The sequence below is a fragment of the Gopherus evgoodei genome, chromosome 22 (genome assembly GCF_007399415.2).
Source record: "Gopherus evgoodei ecotype Sinaloan lineage chromosome 22, rGopEvg1_v1.p, whole genome shotgun sequence".
Classification (NCBI taxonomy): Eukaryota; Metazoa; Chordata; order Testudines; family Testudinidae; genus Gopherus; species Gopherus evgoodei.
The window spans coordinates 7,595,055-7,617,691 of NC_044343.1; the positions used below are offsets into that span (position 1 = coordinate 7,595,055).

General features: G+C 43.0%; 1 protein-coding gene across 1 annotated transcript in view; it reads right to left on the reverse strand.

The window, feature by feature from the left end:
• The window catches only part of KDM4B (lysine demethylase 4B), a 168,234-nt gene that overhangs the window by 55,842 nt on the left and 89,755 nt on the right, over positions 1-22,637 (reverse strand). Inside the window, 1 exon segment of the mRNA XM_030540250.1 lies at positions 1,007-1,203. Within this exon segment, the coding sequence (XP_030396110.1) occupies positions 1,007-1,203 (197 nt within the window).

Here is a 22,637-nt window from a genome sequence, read left to right on the forward strand (position 1 = left end):
AAAGACAGAAGAACGTGGCTATCTGTCGATTTTGATAATCCTCAGTGGAAATATTTTTTGTTGGTTTGTGTGTGCACAGTGCAATCGAGGGTTACCAACATCCATCAATAAAATCCTTCCAAGTCTATCTATATGTGCCAGTACTAATACTAAGAGTTCTCTGAATTTCTCTAGTGTCCTTCAACTAAGGTCTTTCACAAACATTAAGCCTAACCCTGGGAAGCAAAGTAGTATTACACCATTTCACATGCGTAAAACCAAGCACAGAGGTTAAGTAACTTGCCCAAAATGTCACAGTGAGCTAGAAACAGAACCCAGGAGTCCTGACTCCTGAGCCCCAGGTGTACACACTAGAATACAGTTTCTCTCAGGTTTAGAGAAGCCAAAATAAGGTAATCAAATCTCATGCTTCAGTTGCCTGCAAAAGTCAGGAAGCAATTTCTCCCCATGTCTGTCTATGTTCGCATTCATACTGTACCAATCACTGAGATGGGCTATATGCACCACTGCAGAGTGGACCAGGTGAATTATGGGTTTGTCTAAGAGATGCCAGTACTGGCTACCACTGGAGGACAAGACACTGGACTTTGGGCTGTTAGAGAAATGTAAACCCTTCTTCTCACTTGCCCGTAAATACCTCCCTGGAAATATCAATTCACTGAGCCACCACATGTCCCAAGCAGGACCTTTTTGACAACACTTGCCCTACACCCAAGCCAGCTGCTTTAGGGCTCTTATATCACAGTGATTAATGCAGTACAAATGCCTAGATAAATGGGAACCCGTGAGCCCTAGGAATTTTGAGCCCCATATGAACTTTTCTTGTTAGAAATGGGCAACTGAAATTTTAACCCCAGCACCAGAGCCTGTACCACCAAGACTGCACAGCAGCTCCTCAGGCACTCGTCAGCAGGGGTTGGCAGCTATCCCTCAGACAGACAGAGACGCCTCAAATACTCTAGCCACTACAACTATGAGCATCTAGTGGATGCCATCCCCTCCTTACCTGCGGAGCAGCTTAGCTTTCAGTTCAGGCTTTGTCTCATTCCAGGCATCCAGCTCTGGGCTGGTCAGAGCTGTGGGTTTCATGTGGTCCAGGACAGCACCATCTTTCCCTTGTTTCCATAAGTCATAACGTTCTGGCTGTAGAACCCTCACAAAAACATCCATGGAAATCTTCACCATGTCTTTGCGGCAAGTGCACTGCAAGAGAATTCGAGACACCGTGATCAGTCCAGTGCCTCCATCAGTGTGCCCAGCTCTGAGGAATTTCCCCCTCTCAACCCCTCCAGATTTTCCCCCTCCCAAAGCAGGTTAAAACTTTGCATATCTACATTGTAACTCCCACAGCTGATATCAGGGGTGTATAGATGTGAGATTAGTTGGTGAAAACCTTGGAGAATGAATTACTCCATCACCCTTAGAACAGATAAGGCAAAGGCAGAGACTGTGCCAGCTCCCCACGCAGCCCTGCCAGTATCCCTCATCCTTGATTTGGTGAAACTCGAAGAGGGCATTTGAGACCTCAGCCCCCAATTAATCCTTTTCCTGTCCTCTGACGCTGCTGACAAATTTGCCAATTACTGGCAACTAAGGTAATGGGATGCTGGTCTACTGAAATTGATTGAGGCCATCAGTCAGAGAGTAAGAAACTTTGGTTACTACAGACCCAGGCAGAGTTTGACCTGAAAGCTTGAAGGTGAAAGATTCTAGATCTGCATTATCCAATTGCTTGTGAGCATGTAACTAATACAAATAACCCCTCAGGACAACATTTCCTAATTGAAAAAAAGGCCTTAAAGGAACAAAAGCCCAACCTGGTGCCACACCATACCTGTTAAATCTTACATTCCTAAATCAAGATGTCTGGTTTGGAAAGGATTGTGCACAGCAAGTGGTAGCATCCAGAATCAAGGCCTGTTCACTGCTGGCACAGGAGCACAGCTTGGATGTGAGGAGGAGCATTGTCCAGCTGTCCCCATCTACCAAAAGTTAACTGACCAGTTGGCAGGAGTTGGTGGGGGGTAGGGATGGGGCATGCGCTGACCCCTCTGGATGCAGCTAGTAACCAAGAGGCCTGCTTGGCATTGAAGCAGCTGTGCCCACACAAAACAGAGTAGAATAAAAATACAGATGTGTATCAAGTAGAGTGGTCAACCAACAGCCTGCAGGGAAAACCTGACTGCTATTAATTTTGCCTGAGTCTGATTGCAGTTCAACCAAGAGAACACATTTATCCACATGTTAAGGAAATGATTTTCAAAAGATGCTTAAAAAGTGATTTATTACTCCTAAACAGTTGTCACAATAATTATTTGATTCCCAGGAGTGGGATGGTAACAGTTAAATTAAACTGTTAGAACTGAACATCAGAGACAGAGGCTTGGCTGTGTCCACACACAGCCTCTGGTGACTAAAGACTGGCTACAGCATTGAAAAATGATCTGTACTGCAGCTTCAGAAGAGAGTGGTACACGTAATTGCAGAGGATGCAGAGGGGAAAAGAGCTGAGCAGATGGGAGGTAAGGAAAAGGCTAACCAGCAATAACTGTTTGACATTTAGAGGAAGCATCTCTAGACCAGGGAACAATTTATACCATTTTAGGGGCTACCAAAACAGCATTAAAATTGACCTGTGGAACTATAAATACACATTTATTAATGTATGCAGCTGTGCAAGAGACTAGATACAAATGTATTTTAGGTGGACAGATTTTCACCATGCCAAACTATATGAGTCATGTACGAGACTATCCATACCCTTGACAGAGCATTTTCTGCCCCCAGCACTGAAGCACCAGAGTATATATGCCTCTCTGTTAATTGCTAGCAAATCTGGGGAAAAACCAACTGATCACCCAAGTGAGTTGTGCTTACTCCTTTTCTAGTGCTCAGAAGCAGACAGCACCCTACTAGCTGTGCTCTCAGATAACCACAAACTCTTGTCTTGTTTTGCACTCACACTGGATTTCTATTCTGCTTTGTAGTCAGAGGATGATGTAATTAGAGTCATTTTCCAGGACTATATTTTTAAAGCCGTTTCACACCCACACATACCCTTTCCAAGCCATCCGCTTACACTTCTATCACTTTCTCAGCAGAAATGCACTAAATTAGACAGTGTATGGCTGTGCTCCTCCCCTCTCTTCTCTCATTTGTTACTAACAGCATTAAAATATTTATGGCCCTGAATGTGAAGCAGTAGAGAATAGAAAGGTTCTCTGCAGAGCTCCCTGCTGCCCCAGTTCCTCAGCCGGAGGATTTTTTTTCCCATTCTTGTTTTTCATTTCATAAGGAGTGCTGGCCACCTTCTGCTCTGCAACGAAGCACTGACTTGGGGAGCAGTAATAACCTGACTGTACTGAGCGGGAGGGAATATTTATGGCCAGACAATTTCCAGCAAACTCAATTCATTTAATGAAAAACAGTGCAGGAAAGAAAGGCTTGGAATGTAATTTGGCCAAGGACCTGCCAGAACACAGATGGTGCCCCATGCTTCAAATTCTGGGCTGGGCAGAAGCTTTCCCCAGTGTCTCCATCAATGGTGGCTTAAGGGATTTGTATCGAGCTGCCTTTCAACTGCTTTCCTGTAAATAATTAAAAAAGGCACCTGTGTGCTCCTATGAGATGGAACTTGAAGCTGCACCCTGCAGAGCAGATCACCAGTTGGTCCTAGAGACTGGCCCTTTTCCCCTTTGCAAAAGGCTAATCCAGACACCAAGCTGTAGAGACAAGGAACATCCTCTTTCCTGCTTCTGCCTTGGTACCAGCACGTGTTCAGCATACTAAGGTCATCTCCCTTCAGGGAATACAGGGCAAATATCCAGCCAGATGGGGCTGAGTATCCTGAATGCAACCATGGAAGCCAAAACAGGTAACATTAACTCCCACAAGGCAGGGGCTGCAAGCCCCAAACGCTCAATGCACAAAAATTGCCAGGAATTCACACACTGGGCTATTTCAGGTCCAATTGTTATTCTGGGAAGTGACACTCCAGGCTGCAGTCTCTATGGCTTAACCTCCGCAATCCCCTACAATGCCACAAGTCTGCAGCAGCCAAGCTCCCCGCCTTCTGCACAAATGTAACATGATGTATGTTTATATTTCAATTTTAATTTTATTTTATTGCTTTCACACTAGCGAGTATGAATAATTTACACACAGTCTCTCTCCACTGGGACCTCTTCCAGCCTGTACAATATTTCCTCAGCCACCACAATTGTGTCATATTCATGGTCCCACAATGGCCAAACAATTCTTCCCCTCACTCCCTTCCCTCTCCCACAGCAGCATAATCCTGCTTCAAGCAGCAAGTACTCTCAATGCAACTGCAAATCGGGGGTTGTAGAGGCTGGCTTTAAAGAGAAGGTTGGCTTTAAATGCATCAGCTGTTTTTGCAGTTGAAACAGGACAAAGAAAGCACATATTCTTCAGTTTTCCTGTTCAGATAACTCACCCAATCCTAAATATGTTGCCCCATCTCCACATCTTCTTACCCATCACTCCATTTTTGCAAATATTGCTAAGTATCTGAATGTGGCTACAAACGCTAGAATTTTTGAAGGTGAGTGACTGACACACACACACACACACACACACACACACACACACACTCTTTCCCTCCCCACTCCCATTTAGCCGCCTTCTGCCAATTTGCAAACAGGGACAGAAAGCTCTCTGAAAGGGAGTTTAGCTGTGCTGTTAGTTTCTAATGGAAAAATTAGGAACAAATGGGGGTGGGGGAGGGCAATTAAAAGAGGTTTGAAAGGTTCTCTCAAGCACTGAGAACTCTGGGGACCTATTGTGTTCCAACCATCCTACAAAATGGTAACAGACCAGGACAAAGGAGTAATTGGTGCCCCCTGAATGACTTGCACTGCAGGAACTCTGATTCTGCTCTGTAGATATTCCCCTTTATGATGCATTCAAGTATAAAAATGGTGACTACATTAAGGAGCCAGGCCTCTTCTGCTTATAATCTAGCTATGAATAAATGAGGCCAATTCTTTTTGCAGGATATTCAGAAAAGGGGGTGCAGAAGATGAGGACACATTCAGAATGGAGAGGAAATAACACTTGTGTCAGATCTCAGGTAAGCATGAACCCAGATGAAGGATGCTGATCAGTCTCCTCACAACTTCAAGAACAGAAGAGCCACCATTTGGATACAAGGAGCTGACACTACATCTTAAGACATTAAACCTTCCTCACAATCAGTCCAGGCCACACATCATGCACTGAAGCCATGTGGCTGCTCTCCTCTCTCCTGCCCCTTATTTACTGTTATACACTCTGGTGACAGTGACATTCCCTTCAGCTGTGCCTCGCATGTGGAGATACTGGACATCTTGATGAGCCGTGCTTCAAGAAACCCCCCTCCGTACAGATGTTTGTGACAATTTAATCAATTCCTGGGATGTCTGTAATGGATTTTTGTGACTGCTGCAGAAAACACAGATCAACAGGCATGCGCAAATCAACAACCCTGCCCATGTCTACTCTGCCTCTCCCCATTCTCCTTGCTGGAGGGTTAGGATGGGATAAGTAGCACTGCCTAATAAGCTATGTCACTAAAGCTGGAACACTGATAGTTCACTAGAGGTTGTAGAGAGTGCATGCAACACCTGTATGCAACATAGGTAGTAGCTCTCAATATTTATGATGTACCTTCAAATTATGAAGTATAAATAGGATAGAAAATAAAATTAGTCTGTACATAAATAAAGTGTGGTAAAATAGTCCAAAAATAATCAATCACATTTAAATTAAAGCTACACAGAATCCTGAGATTTAGTACCTCATTACAGAGTTGAATTTGCTTTCCAAAAATCTGTGCTTTCAAAGTAAAATATGTCTAGGCCTTTTAGTTGCAATGCTATAAAATGAGCGTGTCTATACCCAAACAATAGCATTAAGGAGAGGTATGAAATCTTGTTCCCTTTATGTAAGCCCCTAAATGCTAATACCTTTAGACAAGATGGCACGCCTTGGGCCATGGTGTTCTGGACTGGATTTTAAAAGATCTGCACAAGGAAAAAAAAATCTGCTCAGAAAACGCTGCCCCAGTTCCTCTCAGTGGCAGAAAAGTTTAACCACTGCTACCCTTTTGCCTGGATTTAATAGGTACAGGATTTGATTTGCTGTGCAGCTTAGCCAGCATACATTAGATTAATCACTTTTATAAAAAATAAATGTCTTCTTCAAAAAATGGAGCTGGATGGACATATTTGGTGCTGGCTGGACTACAGAAACCCTGATGTGAAGTCCCAATCTTCACAGCACAACAGTTCCAACTCCCCTTTACATTCCCTACCCACCGATACATGCTACAAGTGAAATGCTGCAAAAAACCCCATTCAAGCAGCCCAAGGAATCTTTCTAACAGGATTCCTTCTCTGCTCTCTCAGTGGAACTCATCCCTGCTTTAGGCCCACAGAAGGCGTTAGAGTGACAAGGTCCCCAAAAGCATGGACCATGACTAAATGGCAACATGAAGGCCGTACACTTGTCAAGTTGAAATGACAGATGAAAAAACTTACAGCTATGGAGTTAAGGGACTCTGGGATCTAATCATGCATCTTTGAGTCTCTCCTCCTCCTCATTTGGTACTCAGATTGCCATACCAAACTGCTGGGAAACAGCGTAGCTGTCACCATGCATGCCGAGAAAGTGACAGATCAAAACAGCAGAATATTCATAACCAGGGTCTCCTAGGACCTGCTGGCAAGTTCAGAGGAAAATGAAAGAATGTTGTAGGGTTTGCTGTTTTCCTTCAGTTACAGGGAATCAGAGACCCAAAGCGGCAACAAATTGACTTCAGAAAAACAAAATAATGACAGCTCAGTAAAAAAAGCTTCACCCGGTGAACCCCTCACTGGCCTGTTAATAAAATCCTGCACCCCAGGGTGAATGCCTACCATTTTTAACATAACAAGCTCTCTCTCATCCTGCCTGCACTCTAGACAGAACACAGGACTGGTGCCTACATGAAGCATGAGAGGGCAGAAGCCTGGTGTCCACGTGATTCATGATTCTCAGACAGACTCCAAGGGCCCATTTAGTGAAATAATTGAAATATATATATTCAGTTTTAGTGTTGCCCTTGACCTAAGTATTTAACAAAAAGTCCACCTTCCTCATAGCCCAGAAGGGCTTTTTAGGAATTCACCAAATCCAGGGAAATTCATCACATGCAGGGGAACTCTCCATATATTTTCTATCGAGGCTTCCTCTGCCCCCATCTTCTCTCTCATTTCAGAAGCCAGCGACTTCACTGACCACCTCCCCAAGGAGAAATAGGGATCTGGTTATCCAAGCATGGCAAAGCAAATGTAAAAGAACCATAAATAAATCTGTTTAGATAAGCTGAAGATCCCAGCTTGAGGACAGTCAATATTGAACAGATTTCCCTCTTTTCACACTATCACAGAAAGCAGAGTTCAGGTTAGTCTACTGTAGTATTAAGACAGAGCTTATTAAAATACAAAAAAAAGACAAAGTAGTAAATAAAATCCCCATCTCAAGTCCTACACTTATCCCATCCCAGCAGATCTGATCAATTCAGAACTGGTACAGCAGGCCCCTTTGAGAGCCTGAGACTGCATGAACACAATAAAAAATTTTTCCCGAAAGAGGCAAACAGTGTCCTAGCCCTACAAAGGCTAAAACGTCATTTCATTGCCATGTTACCACAGTCTAAATGGGAGAAGTGATTATTTAGTCAAGCCAAGGACTTCCTTCCCGCTCTTTCTTACCATTCTTTTACCATTCCCACTAGGTGGGAGGAGTGAAACTGCTAAGTCTCACCGATGTCTTTCAGATATGTCAAATTGTCTTTTATGACCACTAATAATAATTTGTGTCCTTTAACAGAGGATTATGTCAAATTGCTCATTTGATAAACAGTAATGAAAAATAAAATAGAAATATACAGAAAGCTGAATTTCATTTTATCGCTTTTATGGAAGGTGGATTCTCTCCCCAACAACTGACTTCCCAGCTACTAAAAGGAAACAGAATCCAACCTGCTCAGTAGCATATGGAAAGTTAATGCGAACAAACATTTCTCCCCATACAGAAATAGAAGCTTAGATGAAATAAATCAGTTTTAAAAAATGGCAGTTCTGGGCTTCCTGCTGAACTCAGGCCTGTTCTGAATGTTTTGCTGAATTCAGACCTGGCAAAATGCAAGATCTGCCACGACTGAACTAAATTCCATTTTGCTTTAATGCTGGTTTAAACACAAGAAAAAATGTACACATTCAAAGATGGAGTTCTTCTCCTTGTTAAAGCAGTTTTAAAAGCAGGACAGAAGCTTTGACTTAATGCCTCTAACTCTGGATTGCCCACGATACTAGGGTCGCAGAGAAGGTTGCTTTGCAAGCAAAATGGCTGCTTCCAGGAGGAAGCTAAAATTCTTATCCACTAATTCACTTACATTGGGGAAAAACAATATATTGCTAATACTTTTCACACTGCCTCTTTCCACATAAAATTCCAGAACGCTAACTGAGCAGGACGGTTACAGGTTTCTGTTACCTGCATCTCTCAGAGTAGTCTCCAAAAGGCTCCCTTCCCAGTATAATACCCTAACCTGCAGATTTATGTCTTTGACCTAATTCAGACAGACTTAGGGTTCAGCTAATTACTACTCACCCACATATGGCAATGGAAACATGGTCATGTGCCCCCCACCCCCTAAATTTTCCTTCCACTAAACTCTACATTCTGTGGTTTCAAGCGGGCACCCATCTAGATGCCCAAGTTTTGTAAACTGGCCAAGGCACCATAAGTTTCAGGAAGATGCCTATGCAAGATGGGAAAGGCAAATTAGGACTACCTGTCCTTAGGTTAATGAAGAGTTAAACTTGAGGGGGGGGAATAGGAAGAGCTAAAAAAATGTGCATGTGCGTGTTTACTCGCTGGTAGTTGAGAGCTTGTGGGAAGGAATGAGCCTTGACCCCCTGTTTCTGGTGTAATTACTAGCATTGCTGTAAGTCTAAAAAAACAAACCAGTTCATTAGGAAATCCACTGGAAACACACTGTAGAGTTTCATAAACAAAACAATTAGGCAAAAACTTCTAAGGACTCCCCCTGGTCCTCGGCTGCAGGGCATGCTTCCTCTCTGCTTGCTTCTGTAATGCTCTGTGCAGGTTTCTGCGGGTAGAATGATGGTGGATAGGTGACAAATGGTGTCAGATAAGGGCAAGATTTCCTCCACTCTGTCCATAAACAAGATCAAAACAGAGAATTCTGGTTCAGGAAATAGAATGGTAGACAGTGTTGAGAAGTCTCTCTCATGTTGGGAAAAATTTAATAGATTCATAAAAAGCTTCTTCTGATATCTTAAACTAAAAAAACAATTCCCCAAAACTACTGTGCGCCTTCCCTCGGAGCCTTCACCACGTAGACTGAAAACCAGACGAATGTTTCTAACCATCCGGGGAATGAGACTCTGGAACAGCCTTCCAGTAGGAGTAGTGGGGGCAAGCAACCTAGCTAGTTTTAAGATGCAGCTTGATAAGTTAATGAACAGTATTATATGACTGAGTTACCAGCGATAGCAAAGAATGGGACTCAAGGACCCCAGCGGTCCCTTTCAGTCCTATGTTCCTGTCTCTGCAGATCTCCGTCAGGTGGTTACTCTCCAACTCTCTCAAGGCATTAGTCTAGGATCCATCCTAAACACATGCAGGCAATTCCTCTATACAGCAAACAGAATTACAGTACAAAACAATTCAAAAATCAGTGAGGCCCAGAGCTTGAGCCCAACAGGACTGTCAGAATCCTCTCAGAAGCATTACAAAAGGGGATTCAATAAAATATTAACTCCTTTATTTCTTGACAGCCTCATTCCAGTTTGTGGGCTAAATAAAATGATGATTGCCTATGTAGTAAGCATTTTATAAATGTGTATCGAACAACACCTGCTGAGTGTCTTGAGACGTTAGTAGGAAAAAGTTCAATTCTCTCCACTGTTGTACAAGATTTACAGCTTCGTGAAACAAGGCTACTCACTTGTACTTGTTCTGAAAGATGTAATTACAATAGCCCACTGATAGTTGTGATGCTGTGGAAACACAGAATATTCAAACACTATTGCATCAACTTTAGAAATGTTTATGTAACTTTATGGGCTGGCTAGTGACTGTATACCTGGCTCAACGGGCGAGCTAAAAGATGTTTGCTGTAGGAACGAAGAAACAATGTTGAAACAAAGCAGGTAACAGGTCTGCAGTGGACGTGAAGTACTTTAAATCCTACCAGACTCCCCCTGTGGAAGAGGGGTGACCATCTGGTAAGCCCAGGGCTGGCTCTACAGTTTTCGCCGCCCAAGCAGCGCACCGAATTGCCGCCGCGAACGGCGGGAGCAGTCCGTGTGCCCTTAGGGCGGCAGGCGCTTTTCCGCGGTGGCGGAAATTCGGCTGCCGCCCTAAGGGCACAAGGACTGCCCCCGCTGTCCGCGGCGGCAATTCGGCGCACTGCTTGGGGGCAAAACAACAGGGACTGCCAACCCGTGCAAATTGCTGCCCCAAGCACCAGCTTGGAATGCTGGTACCTGGAACCACCCCCGGGTAAGCCAGATCTTTATTTAAGCTGTTTGCCATTACGATTTGTTTTCTCTAATATTTTTGTTCTGAATAAATAGTACTTTGTGCTATGAAAACTGCTTGGTCACTGATTAACCCTTTAATTGCCCCTGAGAAAACAGGCCTGCAGGAGCTGCGCTAAAGCTACGTCTGCTGAAAAAAAATCACAGTGAATTGCAGGAATCTACAGCCTAAGGCCCAGGTCTAGAGGGAGAAAAGTCATGGGACTCTGCCCCAAGAAAGATGACAGCTAGAGGCTGAGACTTCAGTGAGATGGCCTTGAGAAGGCCACAAGGAGGTCAGAGGTGCAGTTAACTCAGGAACTACAACAGTCACCATTCCTGGGTTATGCTTTAAGTGAGCAGATAGCAGCACCCACACAACTTCAAAATTCCCAAGCTGCTAAGCCATAGCTATCCTAGACTACCCCGCTGAGGAGGTAAAGCAGTCTCTATGCATACTCTGCTTTCCATGTGTTTTTTTACCTTTTGTGCTCAAAAAAAGGAACCAGGAATCTGTCATTATACTCCAGATGCAACCAAGTTATGGAGAGAAGATCTTCATCACTGTCATAGTTTTGCAGAAACGTAACTCTGCTCAGTGGAACGTAAAACATCCATGTCCAAAGTGTCACATTTAAGATTGAAGAACTGTTCATGAAGGTGTATTATCAATTGGCGAAGCTGGTCTGTAATCACTTTCTCCTTTTGTCCCAGGTGACCAAGAAATCACAGTCCAGTCCCACATCCTGTAGCACACTGGCTTACGTGCAGCACAGGGCCCTGACACTTTGAAATGAAGCCATCTTTTTGGTGACCAGGTCCAAAAGAAAGAACACACAAAGGATCACAGATATTTCCAAAATATTCATATAAAGTTTGGATTCCTGGAGACATTGAAGGGCCCTGCCTATCGAACACCTCTTTGTGGGTTTCCCATCACAGGATGATACTTCCATCATTACTATAATTTAGGGAAAGAATTTGGAAGTACTTTCCTAATTGCAAATCAGGCCTTTTCATAGGCTAGCATAAATCAGTATATCCCAGAGGAACACAACCACATTGTTATGGGGTTTGACCTATGACCACAGGGACCTCATGGAACAGATTGCCTCACGTGCAGTTGTGTATCATTGGTATCACAAATACAACTGCAGCCAATCGGGACAATCGTTTATAGAGGTGGTCCAACTTTTCCAGTGATGTAGGCCTCATGAGTAGCACCTCCATGCGTCACATACTGAAACAAAATGGCATCCTCTATGTGGCATGACTTCACATGTCCAGTGCATGCAAAGTCATGCTGCGCAGAGGACACCATTTTGTACAGCAGGTCTGCTGCATGGGCAGATGCGTTCAGGGGCCAGAAGGAATTGTCCTGTGAGCCATCAGTTGGACCAGCCTCAAATCTATCAGTGGGTAACATGTAATCAAAGTATGTGACAAACAACCAGCATGTGGAAAACCTGTGTTTTGTTGGGTATCATGCCAAAAACTATTATATCAGTCAATTATAACTATAAAACTTTCATTATGTGAATTAAATCAACCAGAAAGAACACTGGAAAAAACTAATTCCATCATGAGCAACCATGAGAACCTTCCAACTCTGGCTGTCAACAGGGCTTGAACCTTGGACCTTCACGATCCCAGGGCAGGCTTCTAACTCCTTAAGTTAAAAGAGCACTTTTTCTTCTATAATCATCAAATTGTCCAGATGAGGGAAAACTCACTCCTGTTCTGAGCAGGTATGCAGCTGCTCCATATGGTGAAACCAGCTCAGGACCACCTTGCCTCACTGCTCCCCCTCCACACACTGGCACACACATACTTTTCTAGAAACAAACAGTCTTGGAAGCAAACTCTACCAGACCTGACACGCTTTTCAGTCTAGGATGAATACTGGCACCTCTTCCAATAAAAAAAACACCTCTCTTATGGTGTACAGAGAATGCTCATTTACCATACAATGAATTGGCCACAGCATGTTCTGGTATTACTAGCATCTCGTATGTACTTTGGATTAACCTCTTTTCAGAAGTTAAGAAGCTAAAATTCACTTGGTGTATCTTCAACTGCAAGAATCTGGCATAGAGAGCAAGTTTGTGCATAAATAAAGCAGGCAGGAAACTATGTATATATCTGAAAAAGGCAAAAGACAGCACAGGCAACCATAGCTCTTCTGAAAACCATGCAATAAATGAAGCATTCCTAACCCTTTCAGTCAGAATCTACATCCACCTGCAGATACTTTCAAAGCAGCATGAGGAACTGGTGAGTTACTGAAAACACACAAGATCTAAATTCTTATTCATAATTCTCCTCTCTGAGTCACCCAGTGAAAACCTTGCACCTGTCACCACGGAACCAAGTTGGAAGAAAATTAGGAGCACTTCTGTCAGGAAAGACGAATGATTAAACAAACTGGAGCCAAAAATCAGGACAGGCAGTTTGGAAGGAGTCTGCTCCAACTGTCACAAAAGGCAGCCTTCACTTTAAAGTGTTCTTCATACACATGGCTAAGGATTGGGGCTGGGGGAGTAATGAATGCTAGTGTTTAGAAGGTATTTAAAAAGGCATGGGGGGGCAGTCAAAGGAAAGGGCATTGAGAGGGGAAAAAAGCCATTCCTCTCCCAGCACTGCCAAGGGAATTTGCTCCTTGAATAGATGGTATTAATATATTAACCATGCATCAATACTATCCAACAGGTAGCACTCCTCTCAGAGTTCTCCGACTATGAGGCCATCTACAATACAGAGCGAGACAAAACAGCAGACTAGCTGAAGATGATTCATCTCCAACTAGACTACTGGAAAAGCAGCAGCAGCGAAAAAACAAAAAGAAGAAGTTGTTTTATTTCTAAGGGCCTTGGGGAGGGGAGCAGAGTGGGCAAGAAAATTGGAGCCCTGCTCAGCAAGCAAATGATTTAAGCAGGGTAGATAGGAGTGCTGAAAGTAGAACGAACAAGCACCTCAGATGTAGCGACATCGGTTTAACGTGAACATTCAGCATTTCCAAAGAGCCATGAGCACAAGGTTGTTCAATATGGACTCTGTCACCCTGAAGGCAAGGAAAAAAAAACTCCCAGCCTGTGCTTACCCACCCATCCCTCTTACTTGCCTGACCACCACACCACCCTTTTCCCACACACACCCCTCAAGCACATCCAAGGCATGCACACTCCTAAGGAACATGAACAGGACAGAGATATGAGATGACTCATTTCCCTCAAAGCATGTTTACTGTGAAAGAATAAAGATGCATTTAAATTACACTTGTAATCGTTTTCTAGGATACCCACAGAGTTTGAGTTAGATTCCGGTCACCAGCAGGAAAAAGCCACAGGAATAGAGATGTTTGGAAGCATGAATTTATTTTACAACAGCAGCCAAGCACTCCCATTCTTTGAATGGTTAAAGCTGCTCTCACTTGTTAGAAGAAGGGGGAACAGGGAACCACAAAGACAGTGTTAGTTTTAAATCAACCCACTCAATATTCATTCAGAGTTCCATGACAGATGCACTGGCCCAGATTCCAGCACAAAGAGCATCTGTAGCCAGCCCCGCCAATCAGGAGTATGAAAATGCTTTTCAATCTCAAAGCACATCTGATCTCAGTAACTTAGGTAAGTTACCATCTAGAAGGCAACTCGTTTCCCAAACCAGCTGCTCTGTTTTAACTGGCGTACTCACCAAGAATACTAGCTTTGCATTTGGGCTTTCAACAGGATCAAACAATGGGGACTTGAGTTCTGGGAATGTAGGAGGCCTATAAAAAGACAACTTACCTTCTCCCCCACAGCCAAGTGGAAGTTAAGAGACAAGCAGTATTAATAATAACCAGAATGTACCCAACATTCGGGGTATGACTACACTGCACACAGTCACCCCAGGCACTCAGTTAGCCTACCTCAAGTATGAGCATTCTCATAGCAGAACCACAGTCATGTTGTTCTTTCTGTACTTGCTCACGCGTGTCTGTGGGCATATCCCATGGTTCTCTGGGCTGAGGCATTGTAGGATTCTTTCCCAGTCAACCTTGTCAACTGCAGAAAAATTTGTAGGAAGGGCACTGAAAAACTATCAGCACCTGAGTGATCTTGCCTGCACCCTCACTGAAAAGTGAGTGGGTTCCAGCCCAAGTTAAAGCATGGCTCGGGCTTCAACCCACTCTGACGTACCAGAGTACAATCCAGACTAATGAGTAACTATGTCACTCCTGCCCTGTAACCTAGAGAGCCCTTTACAATGCCTTGCTTCTGAAGCCTCCAACCTGGACTGCTCAGGAACAGCCTCCAGCATGTAAGTCACTCCTTGCTATGTTTGTGCTGCAGCCAGCCAACCACATCCTGGATCACACCAGCCTTAACAATTACCACAAGGTGACCCCAACACACTCCCAGTCCCAGATTTTCCCCTAGAAATCTATGTCCTACACTGCCCAGCCCTCTCCTGGACAGTACAAATATAGTAAGTCTATTATTCCTTTAAGGGAATAATCTGCACACAGCTTGCTACCCAGACACTTCAATTTGAACACACTGGATTAGATAAAACAATAAAACAAGTTTATTAACTACCAAGAGAGAGATTTCGAGTGAGTACAAGTAATGATGAGACATAAAACTCAGAAATGATTACAAGAAAAATAAAGATAAAACACAGTTTGTTAGGCACCAGTATTAGATTAAAAATAAAGTTCTCTCACCACATGCCTTCAGCAATCTTACTGATAACTCTTTAGGTCAGGAACTAAGTCTTCTGCTGACGTTAAGGAGAGTTTTGACTGAGCAAGGATGTACATTTTTATTCCTAATTAACTATCATAGTTTCAGGGTAACTGCACCTGTATTCCCCCTCTGGGCCCCTTGAGGGTCACCCATCTAAGGTTTCCAGCTTCCAGCGGTAACCGCTCTTGGGCAGAGACCCTCATCTCTCCCCATCCTTACTGGGGTTTTAAGGCTGCAGAGAAGTTCTATAGTAACAATGGCAATCTCCATTTCTCATGAGTATTTTGCCACTGAAACGCCATGAACTTCACAGCTACATTGCTACATACTTCTCTAGCCAGAGAGGCAGACTTTACAGGAGGAAAAGTTCTGATCCATCCCAGACTTGCTTAAGACATATGCAATCCTTCCATGAATGGCTGGGAAACATGAATGATCGAGAACACTAGGGTTTTTCCTCCTAACTCTCATCAACTGGAACACAATATTTGTAAATAATGCTTCAAGAAAGATTTACTCCACTGAAGCTATCAGCAAGGAACCACCTATCCTGTTAAAGTGTCCACTATTTATGAGCTACTTGACCTGAGAGGACCAACGTTTTGTTTGGTGACAGGCATCTTAGGAACTGTTCTTTTTGCTTTATGCCCACACTCATTGGCTGACTCTCCAGTATCATCTTCTGAAGCTATTCCAATGGAACGACACCAGCTGACAACTGTAAGGTATATCTGCAAAAGGATTTTTGATAGCCTTGTAATGTGAACCTCCTTAAGCCTCCACTCTGCCACATGAATGACTGGAGCTGGTGGACTCCTGTGTGACAGAGAAGCTGAAAGAATAAGCTGCAGGGAGCCCATTCTTCATGTAGCTATTTACTGCAACCACAAAGCACCTTCAACACAATAAATCAGAGAGTTAGTGAGACAGAGAAAGACCAGGAGATCATGTCACCCAGATACCTCAGGAATCAACTGGTCAGGGGCAGCTTTCCGCTCCAAAAGGCCAGCCCATCTCCTCCGGACCCTTCAGTAATCACACAGAGCAGGCAAATTCCTTACCAAACAGAAGAACAAAAAGTCTTCAAAAGCACCAAAAACAATCTGGTTTACACTGTATGGTAATTAAGTTTGAAGTAAACCAGGCTAAGTATTAGAAAAGGCCTCTCCTTTTAAAAACTGTCCAAGTACTGAACTTGAGAAATCTCAGATGGGCTGCAATCTTCACTGATCCCCCTCAGAACCGAAGAAAGAAAGAGCCACCATCATTCTGCTTTAAAAAGGTAAATATTCTTCCTCTGATAACAGAGAGCTTGCAAAGTAATCTCAACAGCTCTGTAACAGGGTGCTTTGACCTTAAGGGCCAGAGGGCTGCAGCAAGTCTGCCTTGATTACTAAGGAGCCACACTTGGGAGAGATGAGGTCTCTTCTCTGTAAAGATCAGCAGGAAGCTGTAATGAAGGGGGGAAATGTTCAGGGATCAGAGATTGCCAGGCATGAGCATGCTCCAGCAGAGTCCTGGGAGTTAGGACTGAGACACCGGCCAGACAGGCCCTGCCATAGCTGGAAAGGCCCCAAGCAGGAAGGCCTGGGAGGAAGAAGAGACGCTTTTGTTGTGTGTGGACTTTCAGAATGACTTTGCTCTGGGATTCTGAGTTTTGTTTGGTGTTTATTTCATATTAATAAACTCAATCCCCAAGGAGGGAACAAGCCTGGGTGAAGTTTTATTTGAACAGTCCAAGAGCGAAACTGAGGCAGCCTGCCTGCAGTGTGACCCCAGGCCACGCTTTCAAATTATTCCTGCCAGCTCCTCGGGAATTACATTAACAGGAAACTAAACCCATCTTCTTCGATAAAACCCACTGACACCAGTGTGTCAAATAAGCAATGCTTCAGTTGATGCATCCCTAACCTGTTGCCCTGCTTATTTCACAGTGCCTTTGTTGCACTTTATAGACAAGATCACTAATATCCAGGCACTTAAAATCTAAATTAGACATATATCAGTGACAAATGGTACGCCATGGTGGAAAAGGTTCAGGCACAGTAAACTATGGGAAAGAAATACTGCTCCAAAAAGAGCACCTTTTCCAAAGAAAGGCAGGCTATATATATTATTCTATGTAGTCTTGACTATATTTAAAAAAAAAAAAAGAAAAACAGGCAAGCAGGAGAGCTGCAGTGGTGATCTGTGATGGAAAGCTAACCAGGAGGAGATGAAGGCTACTTGTACCAGCACATAAAAGTAGGACTCAGGCAGACAGAGCATCTTGACCCCATTTTGTATTGAGACAGATAATTCTAAGACAGTCTTTGGAGTCAATGGGAGATGAAATGAAGCTATGAAAATGCCAGCCTGCGGTAACATAGATGTTATCAGCCTCTAGTGTCTGCTATTAATATAATAAGGAACATAAGAAATTGCTCCCATCCACCTATATCCAGTCAGGTTTGCAAAAGAAATAGAAAAGCTGACCTGTGATATACACATGAATTTCTTGAGTAATTGCAGGTTCAGAAGTGCCTTCTTGAATAAGGGAAGGTTACAGGTACAGGCTGTTTAGGGGGTTCTGTAAATGCGGGCTATAAAAAGGGTTATTAGTAGTGTACCTGATTAAATGGTATCATCTTGTAAGCTTTACTGATTGATAGGGGCCTTGTACAGATGACAACCAAAAACAAAGCCAACTAAAGCAGAAATGCAGAATGTGACTGCAGTCTTATCAGCAAAATTACACATTATAGGAAGAGAAAACAATCAGTTGCTTTATTTCAGTCATAAGACTTCCTGGACAGCATTAAACAGAGAAACCAAACAAAACAATTAACTAGAGCCCACTACCAAAAGGGCCAGGGTTCATGAGAAGATGCTAGAGGGGGTAAAAACGTGTGAGGGTATGAAGCATTTTCTCTTATAATCTCCGCGTCTAGCAGTCTGCATGCAAACACTTACTAGTAGCGTACAAAGACCAAACATTCACACTCAAATAAAATGGCAATATCATTTGCATTAAGTTATGGATCTAAACAAGGGAATTCAGAGCGCAGGCTGATACCTGAAATGTTGTGCCCCCCTTTCAAACACAACCCTTCAATATTATCCCCTTAGCAATCTTTCCACTCAGTAAATACCAACTGACTAATACAGCCCATCTCCAAAAACATTAGAATCTTGAAAAGTAACACTTCCTGCAGGAGTTAGATCTCTCCACATGACAGACCAAAGAATCTAGAAGTGGCTGGGAAGGCCTGGTGATAATGCTCCATGAGGATATATGTGAGTCTAAAGATTGATATCAGATTTCTACCCCACCCCATAGGACAGTAGAGCCACTGGTTCCACAAAGACAGCCAGAAACAACGTGCAAGGCTCAACTTCTGCTCTTCGTTGAAATGGCATCAGCAGGCTCTGGCAGGTTCCATTCAAGCCCTCTTGACTGGAAGGATGATGGCTGCAACGCAATCTCTTGAGGACAGGTTGAGGCATTTACAGGGATAATATGATGTTTGGAGATTTATGTACAACGTATGGATTCTGACTAATTTTATGAACTCTGTCTAATTCCAAACCCCAATGTGTAATAAACGAGCCATGAGCTGATAAGGGCCAAATAACACAACACACTCCTTGCCCAAAAGAACAAAAGTAGTCATTAACAGTTTAATAACTGCTCTGGCAGGACAATGGGTATACTAAAGAGGGTGCTTAACCTCAGAGAATCTGTTTATTCTTGGTGGTCTATGGGAAAGGGGTTTGGAACAGGAATTTTGCCCAGAAGAAGAGGCAACAAAGAAACCTGGTGTTAATACTACTATTTAAAGACTAGACGAATTACACTTGGGACACTAGAGAGGAACAAAGAGGCATGCTTTCATAGCAGAGGGGACCTTTTTGGACTATGAGGCCACCCAGGAGCTAGAGGACACTGATTGCAGAGGTCAGACAGAGACTCTATATTCAAGAAGAGAAGTCATATGCAGGAATGGGATCCTGGACTCCTTAGACTCTGACCAAATCCCAAAGAACACTGCAGACTGGTGAAGAAACTGAGGCAGAGATTTGCATGCGGGTGATCTTTATTTTGTCTCGATCCATTTCTCACTTGTACTAAGTAAAGAGTAATTCTGTTAGAAACCTTTGCAAAAGATTGTGGTAGCTGAAGCGAACAGGCATGTCCCTGACGAGGTAAACCCTAAGCTAGAGTGCCCGCAAGATTGGAAAGGACGTTATTAAGCATCTGGGGAGTCTGGGGGTGCTGATACTAGTTTCATGACTAGGCAGTTGGACCCCAAGTATCATCTCCAAGAAGGGGGTGCTGGAAAGAGAATGAGGGTACATCTACTTTGCAGCTGGAGATGTAATTTCCAGCTTGGCTAGACATACACACACTAGCTTTGATTGAGCTACCACAGTAAAATAGCCTAGCCACAGCAGCACAATGGGTTAGCCCCCCAAGTACATACCTGGGTCCTCAAACAAGCCTGTACTCTGCATAACTACACTGCTATTTTTAGCACATTCGCTCAGTCAACACTAGCACATGTTCCCCTACCCAGCAGCAGTATAAACATACCTTGAGAGTGTACCAAGAATCCCGGAGCCAGAGGCAGGGACTGAACTCAGTTCAGACTCAGGAAAGCTTAAAAGCACAAAGTAATCACTCCCTAAACTGGGTTAACAGCTTGGAAACATCCTCTCATTAAGCTCTGCTGCAGGAGGCAATTGAGGTATGCATGATAGGGACAATTTCCCTACTTTGAGAGAAGTAGAATGTTTAAAATAGCATGTTAAGAGGTTTCAGATACTTCTTATACACCCCTTGAGGCAGAAAGGTGTTTGCCAGGTATTGGTTTATGATAAGTGAAAGAGGCAGAAAACAATTACTTGATAGATTACTTCGTTCAGTTGACCTGACCTGAAGACCTATTCTGATCAAAGAACTGGGAAGAAAAAAAAAAAAAATAGGCCAGGCCTGAGGCAGAAACCATAGAATTCAGCTGACCATCCAAGGTATCCTGTCTGCCAAGTACCCAGACCTGACTCGGACACAGTAAGTAGATACAGGAGAGAGACACAAAGCTGACTTGATAATCACACCATGCACTGACCCTTAGCTTAGTTAGGGCAAGGATTTCTTGGATAAAGATGCTAATAGGCTGTCTATTAGTAACTAGCTGACAGATAACAGTTCACATCTCTAACATTATATATTCCTATTCAGCTACAATTATACACCCCTCTAGTCATTTTGACTATTTCCCATGTTCACCTCAGAAACATTTAATTTCCACTGGGTTCTTTAAAAAATTCATGTTACAGCAGCAAACTAGCCAGTTAAATGCCCACCAGACCAGCTTCTAATTGAATCTTAACCTCCCCTCCTTCCCTCACTCCCCCCGCCCTCCAGTGTTTACTAGCCCTAACTACAAGTTTACATAGATGTAAGGTACACATCTATAATTAGTTGCCTATGCAACTTTACAGCCACTGCTGAAGTGTTGATTTTCTGCAAATATTGATGCTTGTACTACAATTACAGCAGAACTAGTTTCTAGTACACTGATCATTAAACTCTGCTCTGATTATAATGCATTTTTGCAGTCTAGACAAGTTCTCCTGTAGTTAGCAGTACTTTCTATCTACCTGGCAGGCACAGAGTGCTACTCTATGTAGATTTTTCTAAGGCCACCCATCACTGCAGTATATGAGCACCTTCTTATTGTATTTCATTAATATCTTTCCTTCCATTCACAGCTGTAAGCAGAGCAAAATCTATGCTCTGAGTCCCCAATGTCAGAGCATATGGAAAAAAGAGCACTGTCCATCTGGCTAGTTGCGAAAGGCCTGTTATTGATGTCCTCTGTTGTGGTAAGCACAGGAGTCAGCCCTGCTTGTTGCAACCTGGAGAGAGGAGAGATGGAACACCAAATAGACTGACTTTTTTATACTGAAATAAATATTCTGTACTTCCACAGTGTCATTTCTAAGCACTTTAAGAACTATGATAGTGACTTAGGGAAAAATCACTCTGGTATAAGCGAATATAATACAGCTATGTCTGACAGCAAAAAACCAAAATAAATGAACAAAATCAGAATAGCTGCTTTAGTCAACTCATTTAAAAAACCTGTGGTATTTAACCAGAAAAGCACAGTCCAGGATTTTTCTTTCATCATGAAAAGCACAGGCAATCTGAGTTCACACACAACACAACCATCTGATATTTCATTAAATCCTTGTTTAACTTAAAAAGGAGAGGTTAATGAACTTACTACCTATATACCATAACAGAGCTCAAACCTCATCTGGAATCCCCTACCCTGGCAACAAAGGGTTAACACGTACACATGCAACTCATGATTTTGGAAATATTAAATGGAAATCCTGTAATCAGAGAAGTGTCACCTGGTGCAATGGAAATAAATTGGGCATCTCCTTCCACTCTCCAACTTTCTTTCCCCAGATCTGCTCAGAGTTCTCTATGCTGTTTGTTCAGTAATTTCACGCTATGCCGCTTAACAATGTGAGCATGGAGGCTCAATCTAAAACAGCACTTCCCAAATGTCACTTGTTTGTGAACACATGGCTGAGCTCAAAATTGCTTTTAATATTAGAGCAGTGCCCGGTGGCGCTGCTGTAGTTAAGGGTTTGTCAAAATTTCAATGATTAAACCCCCATTTTCTGGGGTTTAGAATTCCAGGAACATTTGCTACAAACTGAAATTTATTATGCCAGGTTGCAGCAGACCTGAGCACTATTTTTAAAATTTCAGATCAAATTTACGTTTTTTGTTTTTGTTTTTTTTTTAAAGTCTGATGCATACAAAACTTATTTAAGACCTCTTGTGGGTTTTAGGCTTTTCTTATTGCTCCTTTAACTCCAAAACACAATCTCAGAATTATGGCTTCCGTTCCACCCTTCCTTATTCTGCAGAGTACAGATATAAATAGAATATGGCTCAGTCTACAATGTCAGTAAATAATCTGACATCTACCAGGGTGAAAACACCCTGGGGTAGGGTTCAGCTATTCAAGTGGGGAAAGAGGAGGTAACTACACAAGATCTCCATAATCCCATAGTAGCTGGATGTTTCTGCTGTAAAGATCTGCACTTGATTAAATGTCAGCATTGACCAAATTGTTATTGTTAAGCTTGGGAGTTTATATCCCAGGGAGATTTATCTATAAGAAGCTTTTTCTTTAAGTTTCATAGCATTACACTAGCACTGGTACAAGCTATGGTAAAAACATTGGCATTGGCAGGCAGCAGGCTTTTATTACTACTGTACATCTCCTAACTCTGCTCAAAGATGGCC